At 40.0% G+C, this 19,112-nt stretch overlaps 1 protein-coding gene across 1 annotated transcript; it reads left to right on the top strand.

The window, feature by feature from the left end:
* Window positions 1–1,361: 1,361 nt before the first annotated feature.
* Window positions 1,362–16,361, top strand: TAF1A (TATA-box binding protein associated factor, RNA polymerase I subunit A). Its single transcript, XM_063303868.1, has 11 exons — window positions 1,362–1,598; window positions 2,745–2,891; window positions 5,622–5,791; window positions 6,633–6,746; window positions 7,473–7,671; window positions 9,048–9,178; window positions 11,354–11,512; window positions 12,533–12,599; window positions 13,496–13,619; window positions 14,448–14,608; window positions 15,964–16,361. The coding sequence occupies exons 2-11, from the start codon at window positions 2,753–2,755 to the stop codon at window positions 16,083–16,085; spliced, it is 1,386 nt and encodes a 461-aa protein (XP_063159938.1). The 5' UTR covers window positions 1,362–1,598; window positions 2,745–2,752; the 3' UTR covers window positions 16,086–16,361.
* Window positions 16,362–19,112: the final 2,751 nt, after the last annotated feature.

Raw genomic sequence — 19,112 nt, 5'->3', positions numbered from 1 at the left:
AAACCCAGACATATAACCCCCAAGGGTTAAGGCGGTCCCGATCTGTGTCTCTTTGAATGGCTGAACAATTCATCAGTGCTACGCATGCACTTGACTGTCTGGATGGGAGCCCCCTGCTCGCCATCCTTACTCATGACACTATCAAGCAATAAGCCTTACTATACAGCTGTAAGATAGATTGACTTTTAACGTGGATAGTGATTAATATTTTGCCCTGGGACTAGGGAGGTCCACGTTCAAGTCTACTCTCTGCCTTGGAAACTCACTGGATGACTTTGGGCTAGTCGGTCTTGCTTATTTGAAACTTTACTGCACAGAGTTGGGTCACAATAAAATAAAATTCACTTTGTGTGCAGTGGCAAAACAATACTCTGTGAAAGAATGTATGCCAATCATAGTCACATTTTTCCAAGTGCATGTAATAATGTAACACCAGAAATATCAGAAGTCTCAGAATATCCTAAGGAGGGAAAGAACAGCCAATTAGCATTGAACATGCTGAGCCAATTAGGATTCAACCATAGATGGAAGAAATTTCTCCCTGCATAGTGATTAGGTTCTATAAATGGTTAGATACCAGTGGAAAGGGTTAGATACCAGTGGAAAGGGTAAATTAGTCCCAGGGGAACGAGAATGAATGGATTTCCAGAGAAGATCACAGGGGGAGGGAAATATTAACTCTCTCTGTCCTATATTCAAGGAAAGGTAGACTTCCTTGAAACAAGTTGTTTCATGCATGTAGTTTTCTTGACATCATTCTGAGAGTGGTTCACCATTGCCTTCTTTCAAAATGTTCCTAGTCTAGCCCACAGCCCTGGGATTTCTGAGAAGACCCTGACCCTGCTTCACTTTCTGAGACCAGCCAAGGTCTATTAGGCTCAACCCTCTGCAAAAAGCATTTTCTGGAGGTGAATCTGAAGTGCACCTATGTTATCCTGGATGTAAATACTTTTTAATGCAATATTAGACTACAGACCATAATATGAAAACAGACAATACAGCAGTGAGACAACGTACGAAAAAGCCTGAGAAGCTATTCGTCAACTTATTTGTTCCTGCTCATTCTATTGTGTATCGAAAGACCACCAGGACCTCTGAAAAAATATGGAAAGGATTAACTGGCGGTATTTTAAACAAGGCTCAGTTTACGAGCACAAAAACGCGTATCTTGGTCCCTGGGCTCCGAGGCGGGGAAGGGATGCCGGAAAGAAAGTGAAATCTCAAACAATCAGGCCAAGAAAACGAAACGGTTCACGCATGCACATGCGAGTTTGAAACTTTTGAAAGGCAGCGAAGATCTCGTGGCATAAAGGGCAAGCGTTTTCGTGGTGCCCAAAGAAAAGATGGCGCTCGCTTTGGCGAAGCATCGGAAGTGAAAGAGAAGGCGTTGCCTTTGCGTAGAGTGTAGTGCGCATATCCTCGGCCGGAAGGAACGCCTGGTGCGTTCTTCCCCTATGACCGGAACGAAGGGAGGTGGGAGGAAAGGCAAGCTTCCTGTTCCGATAGGTAGCGCCAATCTTAAGCGTTCTCAGGTGTCGCGTTTTCACTGGCTACTAGAAATAGGAAAAGGGAAGGTAGCAATCAGTCTTCTAAGGGAGGTGAGTGGTGTGTGGGTGTGTTGCTAGTCGGTTGCAAAAGCAACAGACGATTGCAGCGCTTAAACTAATGAATTCATTTGCAGGTTATGATGACGCAAAACATAGTCTTCACGATCTTTATAACTCAGATGTTATTTCGTATTGTCGTTTTCCTTTTGCTCTTAAAACAGGTGCTTGGAAGACTCCTGCAAAGGCCAGCTGAGTTTCCCGCTTCGCAGCTGTGGATTGCTGGGTTAATATTTGAAGGACTCCTTTTTTACCAGGAGGCTATGAATCTTATGCTTTTCAATTGCAGGCCCTGTGAAGCAAGGTGGGCTCTAACTCCTCAGTTGAGGGCTTTTTTAGTCACATTATCTTCCACTTGGAAAGCATGTCAATGGCAGCTTTTTCTGTAATTTTGTACTTGTATGTATTTAGAAATTTTTAATGCCACCCACTCCTTTAAGAGTTCTTGAGGGCTCACAAGATATAGGAAAAAGATGCATAAAAATTATTTATATATACACACACATACACACCTGCACCTAGAGACCTCTGCAGGACCAGTGCTTCAGTTGAAATGATGAAAGGAACATTACATCTTAGGATACAAGCTGGACCCTTTTCATATGTGCATATGAATGACTTCATGACACATGTATAGAAGGGTGGCTTGCAAAGGTGCAATGCTGATTTCATCATTTGCCCCCTTCCCCATGCCTCTGCATAACACACAAATGTGAATACAGTAATATTGAAAGGGATGGGAAAACACATATTTTGAAGTTCTTGAACTGTTACAAGGAGGGAAATTACTTCAACTTCAATGGCAGTTTATTCCATAATATGGTTCCTGCCACAAAGAAAGCCAGATTGGTTGCTTATGTCCAACTCATCAATAAAAGGTGTCCATTACAGGTTCAGGAATATAACTAGTGTGGCTAGCTACATTACCTGTTAAACACATTTAAAACTATGAAGGTTGCTGATTTTTTTCTAAGCTGTAATGTGTGTTTTTCCTCTTTCCTGTTTTTGCAGGCTATTAGGTTTTGATTTTTTGTTTGTAAGTTTTGAACTACAAGTAATGGGTTTTCTTCCACTTTACTTTAAAGCTGGTTATAACAATGTTTTTTCCTCCTTTTTGTTTCTTATTCTTAAAACATATAGTCATAGAAATGGATAACTTTGTTGAAGAACTGAGACAAGAAAGAAGTTGGCTGTCCACAGAAGAAGAAACAGAGGATGTGCCTGCAGCCAATGCTCTGCTCCCAGGAATTTATTTGCCTTTACTGCCAAGATATTTCCACCATCCAAGTACGTTCTTAGTGTCATGATGGAATTGGTAGGGATGAAGGAAAGTAGCAAAATCATGGGGTCATTCTCTCCCCTTCCCCCATGTAGATACAGTACATGGTAGTGTTACCTTTTATTATAAAACCTCTTATAGTTTTTGTGTTCAAGAAAATTGCATAATACATCTTTTAGGTGCCACTTTGGAATGCAGTTGAGGAATGGTATGTTGAACATTAAGATAACATGGAATCCTCCTTGTTTATAGAAAAACTAGCAATTAGAAAGATGGGTTCTAACCTAGCTGTTGCTCTGATACTTTTTTCCTTTTTGCAAAGCAAATTCAATCAGGTGGCCCTTACCAGCATGCTCTGCTATAGTACATATTAAGGAGATGGTGACAGAGTATTTAACAGTATACAGACTGGTAGTCAAAAATCACATGTTAGAAACTTGCAATATCTTCCTGCAATTCTGTAGCCAGAGTTAGGATATAATGTATGTAGTAAAACTGCAGCTATTACATACTGATCAGGTTCTTCAACTTGTTGTTTCCACAAACTCCCTTGCTGCTCTGGGGCAAAATGTGAGTTCTTTTGACGACAGGAGAAAGAGGGTAGGCTGGAAAATTAGTGGAAAATGACAGTAGCATCTGCAACCTTAGGTTTATTTACTGAAAGGGATTGTCTTTTGAAGCCAGTAAATATAAAAAGGAAATTCTAGAAGCAATTAAACTGTAAACTGTTGGCCCAAAAGTCTTTGGAGAGAAGAGCATTGAACTTGGAAGGATATGGAATTCAGAATTCTTTAGCTGATTCAAAAAACAGTCATGTAAAGTATCACATGATCTGTTTATATTTAACTGATTACAGCATTATTTTGTAATTGTCAGATGACAATTGGAATGTCAAAATATTGTGCTTTTGTATACTGGTGTTTACACTAAAAATTGATTTGTATGTGACTGAAAATGGCCAGTGAAATAGATTTTAGTACGAACTGTCCTTTCTACCACATAAACATCATGTACTTTAAAGAAAATATGGTAATACAAACATTCTCTGAGTAAGGGTATGCCATCTTAGCTTAGATCAGTCCTCTTGAATCTGGTTCCCTTCAGATATGTTGGGCTACAGGATTCATCAAGTTGGTTGGAGATGTGGAGAGTTGTATATTTATCTGGGGTTGCCAGATCAATGAAGCTGAATTTAAGTATTGATTTCATGTAGGATTTTGTAGCAAGACACTTCAAATTATAAGGAAGTATCCTGAGATTTTTTTTTAATGTTTGTTCTGTTGAAAAACAAGAGTAACATTACAGTATTAGGAATTGGCATAAAGTATGTTTTTATATCTGGTATGGAAACATGCTTTCCTACTGACAACAGTTTATAAACAGTTTACAAAAATTAAACATCTTTAATTTTAATAAAGATGTTGGATGTTTAATTAAGTTTTGAATATACTTGGACATCCTATTATTGCAGCACATGTTGGAACATATCTGCCTTTGGTATAATAAATCTCCAGATGCAGAGTGACAACTGATGGCACTTTTATAGTTTTTTCCACTTTGTTTGTTTGTTTGTTTGACTTGTATGGCTGCTGGTCTTAGGCATCACAAGCCTGGGCAGTTCATAAAATCCATCAGAACAGTAAAACCAACATACAAAAAAGAAAAAATGAATCCCGGCACCGCAACCAGCACTTCCCAACTGATTCACAATTGCAATCACTGGACCCCGGCCTCATGTTATCCCAACGTCTGATTTAAAAGCCAGCTTTTCAAGGCCTTCCGGAAGGCTAGGAGAGTGGGGACTTACTGGATCCTGAGGGGAGGGTATTCCACAGAGCAGGGGCTGTTACAGAAAAGGCATGCTGCCTAGGTCTCATTGGGGGCAACATTTAAGGGAAGGTGTCTGGATCATAGAGCCTCGTGTGGCGCAGTGTGGTAGGCAGCAGTATTGCAACCGAAACTCTCCCCACGACCCGAGTTTGATCTCAGTGGAAGCTGGATTCTCAGGTAGCCAGCTCAGGTCGACTCAGCCTTCCATCCTTCTGAGGTTGGTAAAATGAGTACTCAGCTTGCTGGGGAAGGCGACGACTGGGGAAGGCAATGGCAAACCACCCCACTATAGTCTGCCAAGAAAACATTGTGAAAGCGGCGTCCCCCCAAAGGGTCAGACATGGCTTGGTGCTTGCATAGAGGACCTTTCACCATCTGGATCATGCCCAGCCTATCTAACCTAGTGGAACAGACAGATACCTTTGGGACACCCTGTCCCGCAAATAAAATGGCCTGGTGCCATGTAGGGCTCTAAAGGTGATAGCCAGCACCTTGAATTGTTCCTAGAAAGAAAGTGGGAGCCAGGGCGGTTCACACATATGCTCTCAACATTCTTCCACTAAGAAATATTCCTTCTTGTTTTAATTCCATTACAGGAAGGATTGTTTATGTTTATAATGTTTGTGCATTCATCAGAAAGCAAGCTGGATTTCATTCATAATGCTTTTCAGTTGATGTGATGCATGGTAACATGCCAGGAAGACCCAAGAATTTGATGCTGCAGGGTCTGATAAGGTTTATGAAATCAGATAATACAAAGTTGATTACAGTACATTCTTGGAGTTCACATTCCAGACATGAATATAGAAGTTCACATTTTTTTTCTGTGAACGGCAAACTTAGTTCCGTAAATGCTTTATATATGCATTATTTGGAAAACAAATAACATTTTCTTATGTTGGTTGAAGCAAATAGGGGTGTGAAACCTTCAGAATTTCAAAAGGTGAAAGAAGATTGTTTATGCTGTATCCAGGATGCCCTCTTACAAAGTCAGTGGCAGAGGGCTGCAGAATTAATGATAAGCTATGTAGAGATGCTGGAAAATACAACTGCAAGAAAAAGGGTGGCAGCTCAAGAGGTAAGTAAATTAATAACACAGTATCTTTGAAATCAATGTGTGGAGAGTTGTCGCTTTAACATTTCTGTAGCATGTGCCTCTATGTAATATGATTAAGAACAGGGTAGAAAAATGGGTAGAAACCTTCTGTGTTTTCCACTTAGGTGTGCCACATGTGAGTCTTATTTGTAAATTTGGGGTGCAAACCTTTTTCAGGCAGTGGGAACCCTTGGAAATTTGAATGCATGTACTGGGTGCTCTCACAGAACATCTGAGTAAGTTGCAGTGGGGTTGTCTGTTCACAAAACGGTTGCCAAACAATGCAGCCAATCACGAAATACCTGTTCTGTTGCCATAAGGCAAGCTGGTGAGGTTGGCCTTCACCACCTGTTAGCCCTTCAGAAAGCTTCCTACCATCTTCTATTTTATCTTTGACGTTTTCCTACCTTACATTCACCCACCCTTTTTATGTTTCTGTAATATATGTTGGGTCTATAAGAGGTCCTGTATTCTATGAAAATAAAGATGATAGAGGCTGATGTTTTGATTTGTAGAATGCCAGATTGATCTGCCTGCCATGCCTGCTGGGTACAGCCCGTGGTGAGGTGAATATGGGAACTGCAGTGTTCATAGGCAGGTGTGTTGGGATGTCAGTCAAGAAAATCAAGATGGCAGCCTTGATCACACAGTTGAGGCTGCCATCTTGACCTCTCCCCTGTGGATACCTCTGCTCATAGGCATCATGTCAGTGATTTTGTTGCAAATAATAGCATACATTAAAGGTGCATCAGTAGTCACAGTACATTTGCTTCTAGTACTATGGCTTTATGATTTGCTTGGAATGTATTTTCTTCCTGATTAGGAAATCTGGAGAATAGGAACTGAAATCTTGCAGCAGCATCCACAGAGTAATATAGAAGAGATCAACTGTTTTGCAGATCGGATGAAAAATTTAGGGGTCAAAAGATATTTAAAAGTAAGAAAAAAAAACTCTTAAGGTGAAAATAATTTTAATTCAACATTTTAATATTGAAAATGTGCCGTTTTATTATGAGACCTGCTACTGATTCCTTTAAGAATCATGATGTAACCTTAGAGAGAGAGAGAGGGTAAAATATAAATGTATTTATAACTGCTGTCAAAAAAATCAGAAGCTGCTTCTTTAAAATCTTTAAAATCAAAAATCTTTTTCTATTTTCTTTCTTATTCGCTATATTCTTTTAAAATTCTTTCTTGTCTAATACTTGTATTGTCTTGTTAAAAATTTACAATAACAAAAGTTATTTCTGCGATAAAACATACAGCTTCAGATTTTAATTACACAGAACTGTGTTTTAGTTATGGCTCTGGAGCTATTTAAAAATGAGTGGTTCCATAATTAGTTGATTCTAACTGAATATCATAAGCATATTTGTTCTACAACCTGATCTGGAAAAAATCACTCTCATGTATGAGCAAAAAAATGTGATTTTTTTTCTACAGTAAAAATCTTTGGTTTCATACACAAACTGAACATCTAGTACACCCACACACAACTCCTGCAGTTGAAAGTGGTTCCTTGTAAAAGAGAATAGTTCTGAAGACATGATTCTTTTCTGAAGTTATTGGAAAGATTTACTGCTGCGGGATCTCTTTGTTTATGAACATTTGTATCCAAAGTTGCTGCTTCTGTTCAACCTGGTAAACAAAGCTCATATTACAGATTTCTCTAGAGCATACCTTCCACCTTTTGTGCAGCGGGTTTCTGGATGAGGCCTATCAGAACTTGATCTTGGCTGAAAGTTGGCGATATGGAGAAGAAACAGTTGCTCAGGAGAAATTGCTGAAACTCATTCAAGCTTATAAGGGGCTGCTGGACTATTACATGTGGTTAAAAAAGAAGACAGAGCTGTTGGAGCTGGGTGAGTATGTGCCTGTAGATGGCGCTGTGACAGCATGCAGCAGGAACTCCTGCAGTTGTCCATGCATTTTTCAATTCCGTTCATGAAATGGGAAAGGTGAGATAGAACTTTGGCTGAGTTCTCTGGCACACTTACTAGGAAGGAAGTCCCAGAGAATTCCATGAAATTGGTATCTGATGAAGCATGTAGAGCAGTGTTTCTTAACCTTGGCGATTTTAAGATGTGTGGATTTCAATTCCCAGAATTCCTCAGCCAGCTTTGCTGCCTAGGGAATTCTGGGAATTGAAGTCCACACATCTTAAAATTGCCAAGGTTGAGCAACACTGATGTAGAAGGTTTTGAAATTCATTTGGTATCTTCTTCAGCCATGGGGGAATGGCTAAGCATGACTGTATAAGTTGTTCCTCCTCTGATTTTGTCTGTATTGTGTGTTTTAAAAGAAACCTGGCCTTGGAGAAATCAAACCAAATGGCTTTCTTAACTGGCTACTTTTGTTTTAGTCTCTTTGCAGATAAACTCCATCATATTCCTTGGCCTTGGATAATAATAATATTTATGATTTGGGGCCATAATCAGGACTCTCAAAAATGCAGTGACAACATGGGTTTAGCTTGCTAAGCTAAATTTTATTCCTCAAAGGAAAATGTAAGGAGAAATCTAATCTGTTAGTCATCTTGAGAATACACAGAATGGAGAGGTAGGGAAACTATGGTTGCTCAATTCAGCTATAATATTGTACAGTAAGTATTAAACCAGGGTTTTACATCCTAAAACATCCGATTTTTAGCAGTGGTTTTTCAAGGTGGAAAAACATTTTAACCCCTTACTGTTTGTACAGGACCATTAAGTTTGTCACAGTATAATGGTAGTGGGAGAAAGTGAACACATCTGTGTTGTTTAACCAGGGTTGTGTATTTCAGAGAAACATCCTCTTCCCAACCCCAAACCATGTGCAGATATTATTGGCAATATGAACTGATTATCTTGGGATGCTACTTTTGAGTTTCATGAAAGAGATGCTGATCATAACTTACCAAGTATATTATTGTGGTATTTTTACTCCCAGCAGAGGCACTGATTGAATATTTTGCCAGTTATGAGATGAAGGACTGATCTTTATCATTTCCCCTCACTTTTATTGTTTGGCTTGTTTAGTACAAGAAATATTCAGGAGATCTGAAATGGCAGCTATTGTATTGTAAATACAACATATCCCTTCCTATGTTCAATTTGAATCACCATCTTCGATTATCTCTTTTTTTAAGGTTTTTTTTTCCTGGAGGGTTCTTGAAAAGTTGATTTTAAAACCAAGGGTAGAATCATGATGTCATCTGTTTCAAATTGGAGTTATGAGATGGGTGTCTTGCCTTTCACAGATGAAGACAGCTATGCACAATCTTCTCTTCAGCAGGAAATGCACGGCTTGTACCAGCAGGCTAAAGTCAGCCTCAAGGAGATAATTAGAATTCCTGGAGTTTGGGATCCTTTTGTGATTTGTTATGTGGATGTAAGAACACACTTTGTACAACAGGCTTGCCTCTTAATTAATACTTGATCTAAGTTGCATTGGCAGTTCAAAGTCTTATAGCTTGGTAAATATTGTGTTGACAATCCCATGGCAGTGAATAAAAGAGGACTCCGATTAGGTGTTAAGTAAATTCCATGTCATGTAATCTGGATGGCTGTCAGGTGGGGCAGCTTTAAAGAGGCATTAGGTAACTTAGCGGTAGAGGCTTTTGGGGAGGTCTGTAGATTTGGAAAATTTTGAAAGTGGTATAAGCCCTACCATCACACAGCTAACGGTCAAGTACAGCTAGTCAAACAGTTATTGGGTGGACTAGTATTGCCTTATGCTTAGTTTCATGGGCATGAGCCCAACATATGAACTCATACATTTATCCCCACATTGTAAAAAACCACAAACAAAACAACCCTCATATGTATTCATTTATTTATTTGATTTATATCCCACCTTTTGTTCAGGAGCTTGAGGTAGCATGTACAGTGCCCCCTCTTCTCATTTCCCCCCACAAGTACCCGTAAGGTAGGTTGAACTGAAAGAAAGTGACTGGCCCAAAATCACCCAACGAGCTTCCTTGGCTGAGGGTGGATTAGAGCCTGGGTCTCCCCAGTGCCAATCCAACTCTTAACTGTTCCATCACACTGGCTCACCATTATCACAGAAGGCGCATTAACCCTGGTTCAGCTAAAGTCTCCTAAAAGCTGGCTTGCTCGTGGGCTGGGGAGCAACAAAAGCAACCGCATGGGAAAGAAAGAGGTTGCCAGGGCATGGTTGTACAAGTGGGGAATGGTTGTAGAATTTATATAGCTGCCCATCTCACTAGAAGAGACTCTTACACTAAGCTGTAACGTGATTTGTTTGGTTTTGCCGTAATACATTGTGGGAGCCAACCACTTGATCTGTAAACCAAAGTTTATGATTCTACATGTTTTTGTGGAACCAACCAGTCATGGGCTAGACCAGAACCAGTGGTTTTGAGATATTAGGAAACTAGATTCAGGTTAGATACTGGGAAACATTGCCTGATGATATGATGTGTCACTCAATGGAACAGGTTGCCTTATGGAATGATATGTTCCCCTTCACTGGAGGCCTGCAAACAGGTTGGAGATCCATCTGTCCAAAATGCTTATTATATAATATTATTATATTATGTGCTATGATACTGAGATTTGACTTTTCCCATCACACATACACAGATCCCCTTTCCATATTTATCACTGTAGCAAAATCTTCCTTGGTGCTGTGGCTCATTTAGCTGCTGATAGATGGCCCCCTGGTGCTGATTTTAGCAGTGAGACAAAAACTGGAAAAAGAAGCCATAAGGGAGGAAGAAGAGAATAGAAGAGGAAGGGAAAGGGAGAGAAGAGGAGCAGCCTGTGGGATAATAGAAAGGCAGAAAAACCACATGGGAGTGGGGAGGAAATGCAGGGAGGCACAGTGGGCAGGAAATGTGGAAAAGCATTGGGGAGGCAGCAGGTGGGGAGAGATGGGAGGGCAGTCAGGAAGGGAACTCAGAGATCATCTTGTCCAACCCTCTGCTTGTGCAAAATTTGTGAAAGCCTTTTGGACAGATGGCTATCCAGCCTCTGTTTAGAGACCTTCACTGAAAAGGAACATATAGGCAACCTGTTTCATTGGTTGACAGATCTAACCAGCAGGAATTTTCTCCCAGTGTCTTATCCAAATCTACTTTCTTGTGGTTTTAATCCACTGGCCTGGTCAATACCCCCAGAGCAACAAAGAAGAAGTTCATTCCCTCCTTTATATGACAGTCCTGTAGTTATCCAGAGACTGCTGTCACGATCTCACCTCAGTCTGTTCTTATGCTACGTCCTTTAACTGTTCTTCCTGGGACTTGGTTTCCAGGCCCTGCACCATCTTAGTAGTATTGGCAGGCAAAAGCTTGGATGGGCATATGGGTGAGAAAAGAGCTTGTCAGGGAGCCTCTGGGGCCACATCTGACCCCCTAGGCTGCACCTGAGGCTGTATGTTTTTGCACCGTGCCTTAATGAAATTTAAAAAATAATTGAATTGCTAAATTAATCATTTGCAACTAGAGCTTTTGTTATAATTTCATTCTGTTGCAAAACACTTTTGTACTGCTTTGTAACATGATGGCAGTTTTAAATGATCAGCTGGGCATTTATGTTCCCTTAGTTGCTGGAACATTACGAGGAGTATGAAGAAGCACGGGAAGTGCTAAGTGACTCTGCGTATGATTCCAGGTTTCCTTCCAACCCTAATGCTCATGTCTACTACTACCAGTTCTTAAAGAGAAGAGGGGAATCAAGGAAAACACAGATCTCTGCACTGCAGGCAAGAATTCTAGGGCTTTATTATTCTGTTTATCTATGATTCTGTTACTATCCTCTTTTATATATGAAAAATGAAGAACACCAATCAACCAATCAAATCTGAATGCCTTCTTGGAAGTTGAATGTGTCTAATAGCATATCAAATTGCACACTGAAATCAGAAGTTATAGCTCTGACGTAAGTTCCTACATTCTTAACTTAAGCTGGAACAAAAGCTGTCCGAGTGGTGCAACTATGTACGCAGCAACATAAATTCTCCAAACCCAGATTGTCCTTTCTAAGAACATTGTCCTATTTTGTCACAATGCTGCTATTGCACAATTTGCTTGAGAGAATTCAGTGTCTTCTACAGTGAACAGGAACTTGGGAGCATGCAGAGGTGCAAACATAGCACCTGTCTGCAACTTCTTAAACCAAATACTGTATGTTTTGACCTAGGCTTGTGTAGTGGGTAGTGCAGCCACACGATCCTGGGAGAAGGCAGGGTTGCTTTAAAAAGTTGCAAACAGGGTGCCCCTGATGTTTTCCAAACCACCTTTTGTATTTGTAACTGAAATGTTGCACATACTTTTATATGTATATAGTCATGGCCTTCTACACTGATTTTTTTCTTCTGTACTGTGTTTTCCAAGTATAAAATGCTCTAACACTTTTTAAAAAGACAAATTAAATGCAATAATTGTGCCACAATCCTAAAATATTTGCCATACAAATCTGATACTCTTATTCAATAATAGTGTGATGCCAGCAATCTCTGCAGTAACTGGGATATATTAATGGGCTGACTTCACGCACCATACGTGCTTAATAATATATATTTTTTTGATGCCAGCATATCTCAAACTCTTAATGTGGTGTGTACTTTACACCTGAATAATATGTTGGGGTTCTGAGTTGAAACTGGCAGTCCAATCCTGTCCTCTGGCATAAACATCTGCAGGTATCTTCTGTGAAACCACTGGGATGTAAAAGTGCCTAATTTTGCTTTCAAACATTCATTCATGTGCCTGTTTCTTCCTAGATCCTGCATGAGCTTGTTCCTTCCCATGAACTGATGCTGGAATTTTACAAATTGCTTAAAAAATCAAGTAAGACCTTTTAAGGTATCCCAGCATTACACTCAAATTAGTTGTTGTGTTCCTTCCCTGAGCCATAATTAACAGAAAAGGTAACAAGCAAATGTAAATAAAAGTTTATGGCCAAGAGTGCCTTTTGCTATCTTGGGGTTACCGGCCTCTTGGAGGAAAGCAGAACAACCCTGTTCCACCTGCATTGGTTACAGCCTGACTAAACTATTGTAAGCCATTCTGTGCAGAACTGTCTTTGTTTTGAAAACATTAATTGCTATAGATGATAGTGCCTGGATGCTCATGAAAGCCAAACGTGCTAATTAGATTACGCTGATAATCACTTATTTGTTTGTTTGTTTGTTTCCTGGCTCAGTTTATCCTATTGGTGTTCATATTTAAAGGCCTGATCGGTTTTTTAAAAGATCACCTGTACTCCCATGAACCTGCCCATATCTTGTGATGGGACCCCTCTGTTTCTGGCCCAACCATTAATGTCCATCAAGGGACAGGACTTCTTTAGCTGTGGCTCCCTATCTTTGGATAATGTATGGTTGGCTTTTAAGCTAATTTTAAAAACTAGTTTTTTATCACTTGATTTTTAATTCATTTTATATTGAGTCCTTCTCAGTTTGTGATCATTTCCAACTAGCATGGTTAAAAGCTAGGAATTAATGGCACTTGGTTTCAGAATGGCATCTGGTTGGGGAAGGTTAATACATAGTGTTTTATCATTGCAAAATGAGGGGACTATATCCAACATGATTAGTTGCTAATATTGCAGCTACTATTGGGCTTTTGTGCTTGATTTCAGAAATTTTTTTAAAAAAAAACACCAATTCACCAACTGGAAAAGAGAACTAATACCATAAAATATTAGAATGCTGTAAGAATAACGGGATATATTCTAATTTCAGAAAAAAGGAAAAAACACAAATTACAGCTGAAAGTTATTTTTGCAGCCTTGGATTTTGCTGCATGGAAGGAAAATATAAAAGCTTGGAGTTACTTGGCAAAGCAGACAGTAGAAATTCTGCAGAAGTAAGTCTATCAGCTCTCCCAATGTGATACATGTATTTGCTGTTCTATTTCATATGATATATTTAAATTCTCCTTTATGCAAAATCTCTTAATGAGCTTTAACTGGTATGTCAGGGAAAGGTTCTAGTCCTTTGCATGAAATGAGGGATCATTTCAGATTGAAATAAGAAATCCTTAAAAAATAGAATCTGTAACCCAGAGTTGGAAATGTTCAAGAAAGCTACTAGTCTACTGAAAATTTAGTAATCTGCATTATTGAGCATTAGCTAAATTTTAATAAGATGCACACCTGGGAAGAGTTTCCCCCCCTTAAATTCTAGGTTTTAGGTGATCCAACTGTACCAGGTCAAAGCATTAAAAATAAAAGTGAAAAGTAACTCAGTGGAGTTTCATAGGAATGTGTAGTTTTTAAAAAAAAATCAGTTGCATAGAGTTTTTTTGCTGGATCCTCTAGAAAGGTTCTAACTGACTGAAGATAGGTCAAAACTATGTTTGCCCAAAGTGACATTTAATTAGAACAAAGCTGCGTTTACTTAGATTTGCTGGCTAACACTCACCTTGCTTCACCTGCCCTTTTGAATTTAAGCTAGGATTTACTAAAACTGGAACTAGAATTTGTATTTAGTATGAGAGTGCAACTATAATTGTCTGAAAACAGAAATGGCCTTAGATTACCCAGAGTGAGCTTTTTGAAGCAATGAACTCTTTGTACACGATCTTTGCAATCTTCTAATAAAGTATGAAATTCTCCTAACAATATATGAGATATATCTACTCAGGTCTAAACCTAGCTTAGATACTATTGGGTTTTCTTTGAATGTTTTTCAGCACTGACAAGCAGTTTCACTGGCTCAGAAAGGAGTGGGATACCCGAAAGGACTGGTGGCCAGCTTTTCATTTCAGCCTTTATTTGGCAAAAAATAACTGGCATCAAAACAAAAAACTTGCTTGTGAAAAAGTTCTGATAGCTGGAATATTGTTGGGAAAAGGTGACTTTTTTCTCCTATAAATATTATTTTCTTATATGTTGATGATGATTTAAAAGAATATTTAAATAGTATTTAAAATACTATTCCTTCTTCCCCCCAAAGCCTACATAGTCCATGACTCTGCCATGAAGAGCTTTATAGGTGATTACCAGCACCCTGAATGACACCCAGAAGGCTACTGGAAAGTAGTGCAGCTATCAAAGTAGTAGTGTTACACGGGCATACTGTGGTACATCATAAATACATGTGTCACTGTATTTTGGACCAGTTGTACTTCTGAGTGGTTTTCAAGGGCAACTTCATATAAAATGTGTTGCAGTAATCCAACTGGGAGGTGACTAAGGGAGTGACCATGAGCTAGGCTTTCCAGTCCAGGAACAAGTGCACATAAGATGGAGGTGTGCAAAGGCCCTCTGGGCCACAACTGACCTGCTATTCAAGCAGGAGCCACAAGTCCAAACAGATTCCCAAATTTCACACTACTTCTGGTGTCTGATAATTCACATCCTCCAGGGCTCTCTGAAGCTGCAGCCTGACCACCTTCTCAACAGCCTTCCCTAAAAATGATTTCTTGAGGAGGGGACAGGCCACTCCTTCCTCAAGTGCAGGCAGAACCACCCCCTCACTCAAGAATGAATTTATCACGGCCTGGACTCAACCACATGATGTCTCCCAGAAGGCCTTGACCAGCCTGATTTAATAGGCAGACAGCCATGTTTACAGCCCAGGGACACTTGTCTACAACAGGTGTAAATTTTCCCCAGATAACCAAGCCAGACTCTGCTTCGGTCCACTCCAGAGGATCTACACACGGAGTCCAGCTCAGAGCTGATCCTAGTGACTTCATGTGACAGATGCCTCAAGTGGTCCTCACCGTTGCCCTGCAGATATTTCTCTGACCCTTCCCTCCGCAGGAGGGACCAGGTCACCTTGAAGAGGCTGCAGTGGCAGTAAGAGCAAAAAATAGTTGTTTGGCTGCTGTTCTTGTCACAAGGTAATACCTGTGTTTGGCTGGATTTGCTGTTCATCTCCAAGTGTCTCTTCTGAAGTTTCATCTCCCGGAGTTTTGAAAGTCGGGACTCCCTGGGATTCGTGAGCAGGGAGAGGCCACACAGGTACAATCCTTGATAGGAAGTAGGAAGCCTGAATCAGGATTACTAATGTGTCCTTGTGCAGCCAGTTGCCTTAAAGAATCAACCAGGTTATATTTCAATTAGTGAAACAAAATCTAAAATTTGTCTTTGTCTAAAGCTAAGAAAATATGCCCAGTTTAATTGGCTGATTGTGTTCAGAAGAGCCCTCCTTGGGTCACAAGTTGTTCTAACGCCATTTCATCTTTGTTTGTATATGCTTAGACTGCAAGTACTTCAAGTATGTCACAAAAGAAGGCTGTAAAGTTCAGAAGAAAAAGTTCCGACAGTTGAAGAAATTTGTGAAAGAACACAGCTGGGTCAGCTTAAGATTGACTGATACCTGATTATTGTAGTGTCAAATCTCTTGATTTTTTCAAAGGTGTTAGATGATTTTGATGTATATATAAGTCTTCCTGGCAAATAATTCTTATAAAAGACTTATATGTATAAGAATGTTATATATATTTTTACAGAGTTCTTTCTATAATCCATTGGTATGGATGCATTGTTCCACTTTGAGTTTATGTTAAAATAAAAGTTGAGGCTTTAGACTTTTATAGGAAACAGACATGATCATTTATATTTCCAAGGTTGCACATACAATAAAACCATTCATTCATTCATTCATTCATTTAAAATATTTATATGGCTGCCCATCTTGAGGCACACAAGTCAAAATACGTTAAAAGTGGATGTGTTTAGTGGTCATGCACATGGTGTTGTTGGATGCATCCTGGAGGCATACATTGCTGAAAGCTTCCCTGTTCAAGGATAGCAAGGTGTGTGATATAAAGGATGACACCCAAGAGATGGGCAGGACTAGGCTCCTTGGGGAGTGATGAAGTAAGTGCTTAAGTAAGTGCACAGTGCAAGCCACTCATTTTACTGTTTTAAAACATCCTAAATCTAATAAAAAAAGAAACTAAAAAGGGATCCCAAATGTTGGTCTCGTCCACATTTTTCTTGCTCTTAAGAACTTTCTTTGTCATGCAGCAGTTTATAGCATGATAAGTGGGACAGTCAACCACTGTCCGCTTTATGATATGAATGACATGTTTGCAAAGTTACTTGTATTTTAATGCACAATACAGGTCCTCAACTTAATGACTGTTCATTTAACAATGGTCTGAAGTTACAGTAGCCTCTGAATGGGTGCTTTACGACATGTAAAGCACTTCCGGGCTTCGCAAAATGTCACCCCCCCTGCATGATCGCATTTTGAGAGCTTGGTAACCGGCTTGCATTTACCACCTGTCGCAGCATCTTGTGGTCACGGGATCACATTTTGCGATCCCCCCCTCCCCTTTTTAGCAAAAAAACGCCCATTGGGGAAGCTGGATTCGCTTAACAACTGCCATAAAAATGGTCATAAAATTGGGTGACTCATGACTGCAATGATTTACAATGGAAGTGCTGGTCCCGATTGTGGTCATAAGTTGGGGACTACTTGTATGTATGGATGAGGTGGAAGCAAATATGATTTTCAAGGAATTCAAGAAATGGGGAAGAATTAAGCTGATGTAAACTAATGTTAGCTGCTATTTCCTTTTCTGTTATGTCTTTAATTTCTTTTGTTCACTCATTTTCTACATTCTACATAATATTAATCTGAAAGGGAATAACATCATGGATGTGTATCTATGAGATACGTTTTAAAAGATAAACTTACTTACTTACTTATTTATTTTCCCTCTTTTATGTATACAATTAATTTGTCCTGTATGGTTGTTTTGAAGGTTGGGTGTCATCCAAATCTGTTCTTTCTCATGCTTACTGTTAGGATTTACATAGCAATTAAGTCACCCTACCTTCCCATTCATCAAAAGGTTGCGGTGGTGGTGGGGTTCCCAACAGGATAGTTTTACCTTGGCTGGGCAACTTGGCTGGGCAACATCAGATCCATTAGTCCGGTGTTCCTCAAACCTGGCAACTTTAAGATGTATGGACTTCAACTCTCAGAATACCCCAGCCAGCACCCCAGTTCACACATCTTAAAAGTTGCCAAGTCTGAGGAACACTGAATTAGACAATTAAATGGTCAAAATCCTTACTGTAAGGAGGCATCTGATTCTATCAGTGGTTCTGATGGTGAGTGTCTAACCCAGTGAAAATTCTTCTGAAATGCCACTTCACCCTTTATCGGAACTCAGATGTTGCAAGAGCCACGATACCATGAAGCAGTATTAACCCATTCAGCCCACCCTCTACAGCTCCTTGGAACTGTGTCTTTGTCTGATGTGTGACTAGACAAAGCAACTCACAAAGACATCCAGCAGATAATGTCTGGACTTCGACAAGGCAGCTTCTCCTGCCCTTCAGTGAATGATGAAAAACATAAAGATAGCAAGACGGCTGCTACAAAAGGATGGCGGTGGTGGTGGTGGTGGTGGTGGTATCAGCCTTCGTTGCTACTGGCCAATGTATATTTCTTCTAGTACAATCTTGTGAATGAATCCACATCAGTTACAAATCTCACAACAGGCCTGTTGGACAATGACAGAAACTGAATTGGCTCCAGCCCTCTTTCAGTAACTCCCAGCATGTCTAAGCAAGCTGCAAGGTGATTTCCCTTTTCTGGCTGCTGACTTGATATCTATGCTGGATGCAAAAGAGGTTGGAGAAGCCTAACTTTGCTTTATCAGATTGCTTCTTGCCTGCACGTGACTCCTGTTTTCTTGTGGCCTCAGGTGAGGGCATTAATATAACATTGCTTTAATGTCTTGGAAAAATGTAACAGAGACATGCAAAGAACTTTGGCCATTGAGTTTCATGATGGTAGCTTGCAGGGGCTAGAGTATCTTCTGTGCAAAGGGTTCACCTGCATGATAGTAAGATGCTCTACTTGTATGTAGTTGGTTTATCAATCCCCTCAACTATATCAAGACATTTTAAGCACTCCCTGGAAGCATCCACAACAGGTTTAGCCTAGATTACAACTAATCCAATCATTGGCCCTTCCCACGGTATCTACTAGCATCTAATCCCACTAAGTCAGTCAATGGCCACCATCTGAGGGAATACAGAATCCCTGCCTACTTTCTTCAGTCCTGCCTGGTCTACCAGGACTCCTTACACCAGCAGTGTATTGTCAAAGCTTTGTTATGTTAATGCCCCTTCATCTTTAGGGAGTGAGCAATGGGCTTGACTTACACACTGTAAATAGTGCTGGGGAGGCCATTTCTGTGGCTTGCAGGCCATGGTAGCTAGATTTGTCAAGAAGTATCTCACAGTTTTTGCTGTTCTACACTTCTGTCATGTTCCCTTGAAGGACTGACGTGATAGAACCTGGATTTTGCCACTTGATTGAGTGGGGTTTTGGGTCCACAGAAGGCTAATGGGGGAGGATAGTTTGATTCACAATTACCCCAGTA

This window comes from Candoia aspera, chromosome 1, assembly GCF_035149785.1.
Source record: "Candoia aspera isolate rCanAsp1 chromosome 1, rCanAsp1.hap2, whole genome shotgun sequence".
Taxonomy (NCBI): Eukaryota; Metazoa; Chordata; class Lepidosauria; order Squamata; family Boidae; genus Candoia; species Candoia aspera.
This window is presented reverse-complemented; position numbering and strand designations above follow the sequence as displayed.

What these genes read in the sequence shown, in the direction of transcription:
- TAF1A (XM_063303868.1), top strand. Translation starts at nt 2,753, where the DNA reads ATGGATAACTTTGTTGAAGAACTGAGACAAGAAAGAAGTTGGCTGTCC. An exon ending in GGGTCAAAAGATATTTAAAA is followed by an intron (nt 6,747 to 7,472) that starts GTAAGAAAAAAA and finishes CTCATATTACAG; the next exon opens with ATTTCTCTAGAGCATACCTT. An exon ending in CAAATTGCTTAAAAAATCAA is followed by an intron (nt 12,600 to 13,495) that starts GTAAGACCTTTT and finishes TTCTAATTTCAG; the next exon opens with AAAAAAGGAAAAAACACAAA.